This window comes from Pteropus alecto, unplaced genomic scaffold, assembly GCF_000325575.1.
Source record: "Pteropus alecto unplaced genomic scaffold, ASM32557v1 scaffold190, whole genome shotgun sequence".
Lineage (NCBI taxonomy): Eukaryota > Metazoa > Chordata > Mammalia > Chiroptera > Pteropodidae > Pteropus > Pteropus alecto.
Window position 1 is genome coordinate 3,529,240 of NW_006430462.1, and position 11,481 is coordinate 3,540,720.

Below are 11,481 nucleotides of genomic sequence, written 5' to 3' on the forward strand. Positions count from 1 at the left end.
TCCCTCCATCCCATCTCAGCAAACAGAAATAGTTGCCCCAGTTTTCAGAACCTTGGAGTCCTTGACTCCTTATACTCCCATACCCACCCCAAGCCCCACTCAACCAATAAGGGCCTCTTCAAAATACAGTACAGCTCCAATCACCCACACCTCCCACCGTGCAGTCCAGGACGCACACCGTAAGTCATTGCTATTGTTGAAACCCTCCAGTGGCTCCCACAACATTTGCCATGACCCACAGGCTCTCGTGACCTCAGTTGCCCTGCTCTGCCTTGCCCACTGCAGTCCAGCCACATGGGCCAGGGCTATTCCTCCAAGAGGCCAAGGACACTCCCACCTCAGCTGTGGCAAGTGTTGGAAGTGTCACCCCTGAGGCCCAAACAACCATGGCCCCCCCTGAGGCTCCTGCATTGTGCAAGCACTGCCTCAACACATTTAATTCTTGATAACCTTTTGAGGTAGGAAGTATGCGGTTCCCATTTCTGAGAGGAGGAATGGGGCCTGCTATTTGGAGGCCAAAGTGAAAGTTGAGTTCAGGCTCCCTCCAGAGTTAGTGCTCTCACCCTCTTGTCTTCCCACACACAAGCTTCCTGTTTCTGAAAAGCTGGAAGCTCTGGCAGCAACGGGTATGGATTATCCACCTCCAGGCCTGACGCTAGTGCTTAAGGATGACAAGCAGCTTTCACTGAAAGCTGCTGCACAACCAATTATCATATGTGAAAGGCATTGCCTATCTCCTGCCTAGAGCTTGAGGCTGTCCCGGGAGTAACCTTTTGTCTGGTCTAGAGAGGAGGTTAGTCTTTAACACTAAATAGCCCCGTGAGAGGTATTTATGTCCTAGGTGCCTAGGCCTAGGGTGGAGGTGTTTATGGCAAGCAGGCCGTTTTCTCTCGGCCAAAAGAAACCTCTGGACTGCACTGGCCTCTGATGCCCTTAGGCAGCAAGTAAACTGTGTCTCAAAGGGCTGTACCAATCTGGTCGGGAGGGGTAGGGGATGGGCAGGGGCAAGAGAGAGCAGGAGAGGTGGGAGGGAGAAGTCAGAAAAAGTCTTGCCTAGTTTCCACACCCTGCTCCGAACTCTTAGCTTCTGGTCAGTCATATTTGGAATAAAAATTTCCAACACAGCCTCATGGTGGTCCCACCTAGGCCACACTCCTGAGGGCCTGGGCAAAAATTATAGAGTCAATGGGACAACTAGTCTATGGCCACAAGGGACAAAGGCTGGCAGGGAGTGGCTTACCTGCTCTATGGGAAGGAACATGGGGTTCCAGGGCTGCAGTGGCTGTGGGGCCAAGGACAGTACAGTGACCAGGGTCAGTGGCTGCTGTGACTGAGAGCCAAACCCCCAGACTCCAGGACAGCGAGCTGACAACTGGCTCTCAAGCTGCCCCAATCAGGCCCCATTCCTGACAAGAGTTGTCAGGCACAGCGTGAGTAGTAAGCCCTTTTGGGCTTTCTGGTTTTGTTTTTTTTCACTGGTTTTGTTTCTTTCTCATGGAAGGCACAGCTCAGAGGCAGCTCAGAGAAGCTTGTAGTCCCACGGCCTATGCAGAAGCAGTTGTCACGGTTGGACTCATACCTGGACAGAGCAGCTTGAAGCCCCCCTGCAGGTCACTCACGCATCCTAGGCTGTGTTCACAGGCTCAGTGTAGCCTGGAGAGCTTCAAGTGGATCCAAGCAGCATCCAAGCTGCCCAGCACCAAGCCTGGGGCCTGCCAGTGAGGGTTTTGCTTGAACACTGCATGGCCATCATCCGACCTCCAGCTGCAACCAAAGCCGAGTAGGCTGCTTCCTGGCACCCAGCAGTGGGGGCAAGAAATCTGGCCATGTGCCCACTGGCCAAGGGCCAGACAAGGCCTACATTGGAGCCACAGCATTCTGTACACAGAGGTAGCCTCTGGGATCTGTGGGGACAGGCTCAGGACAACCATAGCCCCAAACTCGTGTCCCTCCAGCAGTTGCTGTGATTTCCCTTGGTCCTACGAGGAACAGAAGAGGTTGCCACAAAACAGAAGAGTCAAAGCCAAGGACATCCATGGCCTGGGCCAGTGGTCTGGCCACACCAGTTAGCACCACACCTGCCACATGTCCTAGAATCAGAATGTTGGAATCTATGGTCTGGAATGGGCCTTTGTGATCTCAGGCCACAGCTCAGGGGACAGGAGATAGGGAAGAAAAAGCCCCCACTTTGTCACCTCCTCCTCAGAGGAGTAATGGACATATGCCCTGGCTACACTAAGCTGAGTAAGTGTATCACTTTTCACAACTCTGTGACATGACTACTGCTGTGCCACTTTACAGATGGAGCTGAACCATCTCACCCAATGATCAATAGCAGGGCCTGGTTTCAGTGTGATGTCTCCTCCTATGTCCAGAGCCCTACAGTACAGCAAGGTAAATACAAGCAGGAGTCAAATTCCTGCACAGCTGCTGACCACACACATCCCTTGCTCCCTCTGAATCTCAGTTTCCCCAAATTGTAAAATGAGAACACATAAAAGTATGATACCTCATAGGATTATTTGGAGGGTTAAATCACTTAGTATCACACCCTGGTCTTCCCCTAGGAAATTTCTGTTCCCTGCCTCATCTCCAGCAGTCCTCTCCTTGGGGATCGGCAGTCCCAAACCCGGGAGGCATTTATGACTCTGTCCTCGCTTCACACCCAATTCACCAGCACATCCTATCAGCTCTCCCCTCAAAATATCGCCAGAATCCAACTTCTTATCATCGTCCCCACTGGCACCTCCTGGTTTCCCCCAGGGCTCCTGCCCTGCCCGCCTACTCGATCGGCCTCCAGCCCGCTCAATCTTCATCCCTCCATCCACTCTAGCTAGCTTCATGGGTCTCCTCACTCTCACATCAAGCACTTGGCCACCTCAGGGTCTTTGTGCTGACTGTTCGCTCTGCCTAAAGTGCTCTCCTTCCAGATATCCACACAGCTCCCTTCCTCAACTCCTTACTAATCACCGATTTAAAATCTCAGGCCCATCTCACCCCTGCACTCCAGACTCTTGCTCCCCTTCACCTGGCTCCACCTCTGTCTCCTCCCCAACACCTCATTCCTGTTTCAGCCCAGGGACTGCCTCCAAGCCCTAACAACAAGTACTGTTTCTTTCCTGCTTTTTGCTCTTGATTTCTAGTGCCAAGAGACTCAGCAGGTGTCACGTGTCAGCCATTACTATTACTTGTCAAGTGTCAGCTATTACTATTTCTAGTTATTGGCCTTCCTCATTCTGTAGTGAGAGGAGGGAGCTGGAGGAGAGGGCAGAGTGGGGCTTGCACCACCTGGGTATCCAAAGCACTGGGGTGAGAGCCCACTTTTTGAAAGGTCGTGAGGACCCGGTGAAATACACCTGAGGAGCCTGGCACCAGGAGGTCTGGCATACGGTAGGTACTTAATAAATGCCCCTGATCCCAGAATGAGGGTATACCCCTCATAGTCATGTTCAAACCCTGGCTCCAACTGACTGAGCCCTCATTTGAGCATAAAAGTGTCCCTCAGAGAGGTGACATACCAGTTCCTTCAGGTCAAGGGCACAGAGCAGGCCTTGCACACAGTCTGAGCTTTATTAAAGCTCTGAGCCTTGACTGTTGTTAGCGGTTCTTCCCCTGTTGAGCTGACCCCGCCTGCCGTCAAGGCTGCTGCCCAGCCAGGCCTGAGGTCCCCGCCCAGCCAGCAGCAGCAGGGGGCAGGATTTCCCGCTGATCCCAGCCAGGTCCCTCCCCTGCAGTTTGAAAAGAAACCAGTGGGGGTTAACCCTCCTGAGCCAGGCGGATCAGGCTGGCTCATACCCTCCTCACCCTTTCATTCAGTGCCTGACTCACAGGCCAGAAGTGGGACCAGAAGTGGTCAGGACTGGTCTCTCTGCCTGCAGGACAAGTGTCATGGAGTCAGGCCCCAGGCCTTAGTCACCCGCCTACCCTCTGAGCCTCAGTGATCTCATCAGAGAAAGGGGTTCTCCTAACCTCAGGGCTAACAATGAACATTCAGTGTGGAGCAGGACGCCCAGTGGGCATAGCAGGGGCCATCCTCCCATTCTCTGAGGCTGACATTTCAGGTAGAAAGCTCACCACTCAGAGTAAGGCGGCCTCATTTATCTGATATAGAGAGGTCCACTCCAGCCGGAGGTGACTTTGCAGCCCCTAGCCTCTATCGCTTCCTGAGTTCTTCTGGGGAACAGAGAGGCCTTCTCCAAGGAGGCCACTATAGGAGAAGGGGTGCAATTAGAAGCGTCCAAATCCCTCTCTAGGAGACCAAGGAGGGTGGAAGGAAGTGGGGGGACTAGGCTGTATGGGGATGGGACATCTGGGCCAGTAGGGTCGCCTGGGGGCCCTGGTCTCGCTTCTGCCCAGGGGCCGGGAGTGCCTGGTCTTCTAGTCACAGACCAGGTTCCTGGCCCGCCCCCCGTCAGGAGACTACAGCTCCTCCCCTAGTCCGCCCTGCCAGGCCGAGAACTGCGCGGCCCCTTTAAGAGCGCGCGGCCCCACCCGCCCCCTCCGGGCCGGATCCGAATTCCAGGGAGGCGGGGCGGAGACGGCTGGCGCAGCGGCCGCGGCGGCGGGACCGGGATCAGCTGTGGCTCGGGCGGCGCCTCCCTGCGGCGGCCCGGCCCGGATCCGGCCCCCGCCAGGGCGATGTTCCCCGAGGCCCCGGGATGAGCCAGGTGAGCGCGGGGGACCCCCAGCACCTCCCGCCCTGCGGGTGCGCACCGATGGGGAACCCGGTGGCGGCGGCCTCTGTTCCCCGGGGCTGTGTGACCTTGGGAAGCCCTGCACCCTCTCTGGGCCAAAGTCCGGAAGGACAGGCCGGGCTGGCGGTGGCCATCCTGAGTCCCGGCAGCACACGCTAGGCTGGGTGCTAGGGAGGCTCCTCGGAGGCGGGGCCTGGCCCCGGCCAGCGGGCTGCCTGATCACGCATGGGGCCAGCAACGGGCTCCAGCGCCGTGGGCCCAGGCTCCACCAGCCATTGCTCTCTGCGACCTTGACGGAGTTCTTACCCTCTCTGCGCCTCAGTTTACTTACCTGTAAAATGGAGATATCACTGCGCGGTTAGCACTGGCCACTGTCACTGTTACTATTACTGTTATGTCGTTTGTATAATGACAGTCTTTAGGGAAGGGGGCTGAGGGAGGACCCAGGACCTTCCGGGGGTGGGAGGGGGTTGGCAGAACCTTTGAGCAGTGGGACTATCCCCTCCCTGAGTTGGGACCTGGGTTCCTCTCCTGTCCACTATGAGTCTGCAACTGCGGGCTTTCTCTCAGGCTCAGCTCTAACCCTATCACATAGGGCAGTAAGTATGGGACCCTCCCTACCTGGGAGGGAGGACCCAGCCAGGTTCCCCAATCCTTCCCCCAAAAGCCAAACAGCAAACACAGATACTAAGTAATTTATAAAATTATTCCCATTAGGTCGGAGGAAGAAGATAATATTGTGCCCATTCTGCCGACCAGGAAACTGAGGTACAGAGAAGTTTCTCACAGCCAGGGCTCAAACCCAGGCATTTGGCCTGAAATGACAGGTAGGTGCAGGTGGTCAGTGGCTTAGTCTGTACCGAGTGCTTGCTGGGTCCTCATAGCAATCCTGACCTGTATCCCTGCCCACAGTGACTTGGCTGGCCCGGGCATGGCGGACCCAGTGGCGGGCATCGCGGGCTCAGCAGCCAAGAGTGTGCGGCCGTTCCGCTCGAGTGAGGCCTACGTGGAGGCCATGAAGGAGGACCTGGCGGAGTGGCTCAATGCCTTGTACGGCCTGGGTTTGCCCGGTGGTGGCGATGGCTTCTTGACAGGGCTGGCCACAGGCACCACCCTGTGCCAACATGCCAATGCTGTCACTGAGGCCGCCCGTGCTTTGGCTGCTACCCGCCCGGCCCGCGGTGTGGCCTTCCAAATGCACAGCGTGGCGCCCGGCTCCTTCATGGCCCGCGACAACGTGGCCACCTTCATCGGCTGGTGCCGCACAGAGTTGGGTGTGCCTGAAGTGCTCATGTTTGAGACTGAGGACTTGGTGCTGCGGAAGAACGAGAAAAGTGTGGTGCTCTGCCTGCTGGAGGTGGCGCGGCGCGGGGCCCGTCTCGGCCTGCTCGCCCCACGCCTCGTCCAGTTCGAACAGGAGATTGAACGGGAGCTGCGCGCGGCACCCTCAGCCCCCAATGCCCCCGCTGCTGAGGAGGACACCGAAGAAACTGCCACTGCATCCGGGGTTCCGACCCGTGGGCCCCGCATGACGCCCAGTGACCTGCGCAACCTCGATGAGCTGGTGAGTCCCTTAGGCCCTGCTATGCTCTTACCCTACCGGGGACCAGACAATAGAGCCAGTGCCCACAACTGGTCCCTGAACCTCTCTGCAGGACGATCTGCCCCGTGGAAAGGGTGCAAGTGTTGAGTGCCAAGTGTATACCCGGCTCCAAGGAGATGAGCAGGCCCACAGAGGGAGAGGTGCTGGGTGAGGTCACACGGCTCAGCTGGCCTGGGATAAAATCTGGGCTCCATTGCATCACTGCCCTCCTTCCTTTATGTGCTAACCAGGCACCAGATAAGTGCTGTGTATTCCTTAGTTCAGAGACCACATGATTTGAGCCCCTCTTTGTTCCCTCACTTGAGTGCTAGATATTTGCATCTACAACAACATGGAGTTCAAGGTTGAGTGGGTGCCTGTGATGCTTGGCTCTGGGCAAGGTGCCTGGGACACAGTAGGGGCTCAGTGAGTGCCTAGGGAAGCTCCCAGGGGGCTCTGCAGGCCCCTCCCACTCCCTGGGGCCCTGCACATATCACTTATCTGGGAAGCCAAGCCCAAAGCTGCTGCAGAATTAGTTCTACTCTGAGCATAGGAGGTGCCGGACCTTGCCCCCAGCTTCCTCCTCCTTCTCCCAGGACCTAGGTGTCCCTGATACTCCCGCAGCCAGGCCAAGAGTTTCCTTCTTATCAAGGGGTCAGGACTACAATGTGCCCGTCTTGGAGGGGAATAGCCGGATGGTGTGGGCAGAGGCTGCCACCCCACCCATCCTGGCCAGGGTCACCCAAGGCTCCACCTGCTCATTTCCTCTGGCTTTGCTGTGAGTGGGGAGGCAGGCGGGGCTGCCCACATGGCCAGCCTGGCAGCTCTGGGCCTAGAGGGACTTGTGGGCAGTTGTATACTTGACAGGTGAGTGACTTGTGTGGTGCTTGTTGGTATGTACTATGCCCCATGTGTCTGTGGCACCCCATCTCGTTGTGGTGTAGACCCCCCTGCACTCATGTCCTGTGACCTGCCTCCTCCCAGAACCTGGCCTCCCTGTGGACTTCAACCTTCATGTCTGTGAAGTGAGTGAAGGGAGTGAGGACTGCTCGAGGGCTCCCCCAGGGTCAGGGGCCTTGGAGATGCGCCTCACCTGGGTATCAGGTCCTGGCCTGACCACAGCCCCACCATCTGGTCAGTTTCTCTGACCCCTGATAGCCAAAGGGGAAGCAGAGCTTGTGAAAGGTCAAGTGTAGAGGTTGCACCCAAGTCTGGGGCAACACATTCCATGCCCCCATTCCTTGGAGGGACTTCCTCCTGACCCTGGAGTTGCTGACATTAACCTCCAGGAGGAGTGATGGATCCCTGACTTCCAGCCTTTCCTCTCTGGCCTCAGGTGAGGGAGATCCTGGGCCACTGCACCTGCCCAGACCAATTTCCCATGATCAAGGTCTCGGAGGGGAAGTACCGCGTGGGAGACTCGAGCCTGCTCATCTTTGTGCGAGTAAGAGTGAGGGGCTGCCCAGCAGGCAGGAACCCAGGGGGTGGGCTGCCAGGCCCATGGGACAGGCTGTGACCGACCCTTGTGGGGCTCCCACAGGTGCTGAGGAGCCACGTGATGGTGCGTGTGGGTGGTGGCTGGGACACACTGGAGCACTACCTGGATAAGCATGACCCTTGCCGCTGCTCCTCCACCGGTCAGTGCCCACGGCAGAGGCGGGCGGGCAGGGGGCTCATCTCTGTGGCTCCACCTCTCACATGCCACCTCTGTCTTCTCTCCTGGCAGCCCATCGCCCACCCCAGCCAAGGACCCGTACCTTCTCCCCCCAGAGGGTGTCACCCACCCCCAGCCCCCGAGCTGGTAGCCCAGCCCCAGGGGCTGAGCGCAGGGGCTCCCGGCCCGAAGTGACACCCATTAGTCTACGCAGTTCAAAGGAGGGGCTGGAGACCCCACTCAGGTGAGAGGGCAGGAGAACATGGGGGTAAGGGCTCTAGAGGTGGGGGTGGGAGTGTCTGCCTTGGACTGGATGACAAAAGGCTGTGCTCCAGAGTGACTCACACCCTGGGAAAAGTTCCCGTGGGTGGGGGCGGGCCTGGCTTCCCCTCTCCATGGCAACCCAACCAAATGAACAACACAGCTGGGGCGGGCCCTGGGCCTGGGTGGTGGCCAATCTAACCCTGCTTTTCTCCTGGCCTGCCCAGGAAACAGGAGGGTTGGGGAGGGGGAGCTTAGGGCCCTGGAGGCGTTGCTTCTTCCTCTGTCTTGGGGTGAGGGTGGGGGTGGGGGCCTTGGCTGTAGGAAGCGGCTGCAAAGTCTCTCACTTCTCCCTGGAAGTCCCCAGGACAGACAGAAGCCCTTGTCAGCCCCCACCAATACCTCCCACAGCACCACAGGTGTCTTCCCCACCCCCTGCCAACCACAAATCTGCGTCTTCATTCTTCCCCCTGCCCTTTCTACTCGCCAGTCCTCTTTCCATGATGCCCCATCTCTCTCTTGTTCCCCTGCCCCAGGGCCCGGGATCAGCTACCCCCCCATCCCCGCTCCCGACGCTATTCCGGGGACAGTGACTCCTCAGCTTCCTCAGCCCAGAGTGGTCCCCTTGGGGCCCGCAGCGACGACTCAAGCACTGGTCCCTGGAGAGAGCGGCCCAGCCGACGACTGACCACAGGCACCCCGGCCTCCCCAAGACGGCCCCCTACCCCTCGCAGCCAGTCCCGAGACCAGCTAGATCGGAGTCGGCCCCGGGGGGCCCCAGGAGGCAAGGGATCCCAGCTCTCGGCCCCCAGCCCTGCCCGGCGGGCCCGGAGCCAGAGCCGTGAGGAGCAGGCTGTGCTGCTTGTGCGTAGGGACCGAGATGGGCAGCACTCCTGGGTGCCACGGGGCAGGGGCAGTGGGGGCTCTGGCAGGGGCAGCCCCCAGACTCCTCGAGCCCGCAGCCCTGCAGCCCCTCGGCCCCCTCGGGTCTCCAGCCCCAGTCCAGAGTTGGGCACCACACCAGCCAGCGTCTTCCGCACCCCTCTAGAGCTTGACCCGCAACATGAACAGCAACTGTTTCGACGCTTGGAAGAGGAGTTCCTGGCCAACGCCCGAGCCCTTGAGGCTGCTGCTGGTGGAACCCCCACTGGACCAGCCCCTGACCCAGCTCGGGCCCCAGACCCTTCAGCTCCTGACTCAGCCTACTGTTCCTCCAGCTCTTCCTCTTCGTCCCTCAGTGTCCTGGGCGGCAAGTGTGGCCAATCGGGGGATTCTGGCCGGATGGCCAATGGGCTGCCTGGGCACCGAGGTCTAGCCCTGTCCAGCTCTTCTGATGAAGGCAGCCCCTGCCCTGGTGTGGGGGTGCTGCCAGATGCATCTGGGAACCCCCTGGCTGGCCCTGAGCCCCCGAGGACCTGGGCACGGGGCCGGATGGACACACAGCCAGACCGAAAACCCTCACGAATCCCCACACCTCGGGGTCCCCGCCGCCCATCTGGACCCATAGAGCCTGGGGCCTGGCATGCCCTGCACTCAGTCAGTCCAAGGGCCGAGCCAGATTCCTGGATGTGATGGACCAGCCCAGCTAACCCCAGGCCCCCATTCCTCCTTTCCTTTGTGGCCTTAACCCTTCTGCATCAGGGAACACCCCCCACCCCTGCACCTCTTGGGTACCAGACCTCATGGGACCAGACCCCTTGGGACCACATGGCACAATGGGACCTCTGTTGTACATTCCGATTGGGGGATGAGCATTGCTATTTAATTACTAATATTATTGAATGCCTTAGAGGAGGCTGGGCCAGCCCCATGAGGACCCCTCCTGAGGTCCTGTGGCCCTGCAGAGCCTGACAGTAAAGTTTTGTTCTAGCTACTTGTGTCCGCTTCTTGGGGATTTCAGCCTTGGGGCTATGACACCCATTTGGGAGCCCTCATTACATGCTGAGATTCTGGAGTTAACTGCCAGGAACAAAGCCTGGCTCCTCTGATCACCAGTCTTGAAAAGTACCCTGCCCATCCCAGAAATGCCAGTACACAGGAATTGTTTTCCTCCTTTATTACCTCCCGAGAGGTGTGACTTAAAAAGAGTTTGTCCAATGAAGCTCCAGGAGCAGTCTGAGAGATCCCAATTAGATTCATAGTCAAGTCTGTTCCGCCCAATAGGGTCATGACTCTGAAGTTCCAGGAAGGACTGACCTTGTCCAATGGGGCTAAGGACATGGTTGGGTCCAACAAGATTCAAAGAGAGTTCTGTCGCCCAGGAAATTGAGTAGGAATGTTGCTCATCGAATGAGGAGACTATCTTGTCCAATCTGAGAGAAGCTGGGCAAGCTTGTCCAATCCAGGTCCCTGGTGGTTCCAGTCAAACTGCCCAGTTATCCCAACGGCTTCCTTGTCCAATTCTGTCACATGAGGATGCAGCGTGCTGGATGCAACGCCCCCTGCAGGCGCAGGGCTGGGTGCGCAGGACGCGCGCGAACCAGAGCACAGCGCAGCAGCTCGCGGAAGAGACGCAGCACGTGCCAATTATACTTAGCAGAACACTCGAGGTAGCCACAGCGCCAGCCCCTGCGCACCAAGGCGGCCAGTGCGCGCCGAGGCCCGAAGCGCAGCCGCTGCCGGTCCCGCTTGTTGCCTACCACGAGAATGGGTGCCTCGGGTGCGCCCGCCGGCCTGTGGGCCAGATAGGAATGAGGGTCCCAGTGCCGGGGGCCCTATGGCTGGAGAATTCCCCCAATGGGCATATACACTCAGGAGCATCTTTTGTGGCAAGATACCCCTGGCAAACACCAGACCCTTGTGGCCCAAAGACCTTTACATGGACAAAGGCTTGGCCTGGCAGGCCTGAAGCCAGGCTATGAAGGTGGAAGAGCCCACCGTTCCCCTGCGGCAAAGGCCCATAGAGACTGGTAAATGCTCCCCTCCCCCCTCACCTCCTGCCGCATCCTCACCTGGTCTCCGCGATGCGCTGCCGCAGCGCCTTCACGTAGTCAAAGCTGTCTGGGCTGCAGATGTCGTAGACCAGAACGAAGGCGTCTGTGTCCTGCAAGCTCCAGTCCTTATGGTCCGGCCACTCCTGGGGGTGGGAGGCTGGGTTTGCTAGAGCCCCCTACCCACTCTCCCACACCCTGACCTTCTGCAAGGGCCTTGACACTAAACCCAGAGTTCAACCTCAGGCCTTGGACGTCTCCATTTGTGAGCCTTGTCCCCAAGTTCCCTGGGGCTGATGGTCCTCATGGCCACTAGGGTAAAAATCTCCAAACTTTTTGGCCTGAAGCCCATCAACCATG

General features: G+C 58.4%; 2 protein-coding genes across 2 annotated transcripts in view; one reads left to right on the forward strand and one right to left on the reverse strand.

Moving 5' to 3' along the window:
• The first annotated feature begins 4,514 nt into the window (after nucleotides 1-4,514).
• On the forward strand, nucleotides 4,515-10,064 carry GAS2L1 (growth arrest specific 2 like 1). The gene is made up of 7 exons (XM_006904883.3): nucleotides 4,515-4,667; nucleotides 5,412-5,521; nucleotides 5,607-6,258; nucleotides 7,613-7,720; nucleotides 7,817-7,913; nucleotides 8,003-8,174; nucleotides 8,728-10,064. Exons 3-7 carry the CDS (start codon nucleotides 5,626-5,628, stop codon nucleotides 9,761-9,763), a joined length of 2,046 nt encoding a protein of 681 aa, XP_006904945.1. The 5' UTR covers nucleotides 4,515-4,667; nucleotides 5,412-5,521; nucleotides 5,607-5,625; the 3' UTR covers nucleotides 9,764-10,064.
• A 168-nt stretch (nucleotides 10,065-10,232) lies between these two features.
• The window catches only part of RASL10A (RAS like family 10 member A), a 2,305-nt gene continuing 1,056 nt past the window's right edge, over nucleotides 10,233-11,481 (reverse strand). The window contains exons 2-3 of the mRNA XM_006904884.3: nucleotides 11,143-11,267; nucleotides 10,233-10,864 (exon numbers count right to left, since the gene is read on the reverse strand). Coding sequence (XP_006904946.1) covers nucleotides 10,597-10,864; nucleotides 11,143-11,267 — 393 coding nt within the window. The 3' untranslated portion in view covers nucleotides 10,233-10,596. The remainder of the gene's footprint in view (nucleotides 10,865-11,142; nucleotides 11,268-11,481) is intronic.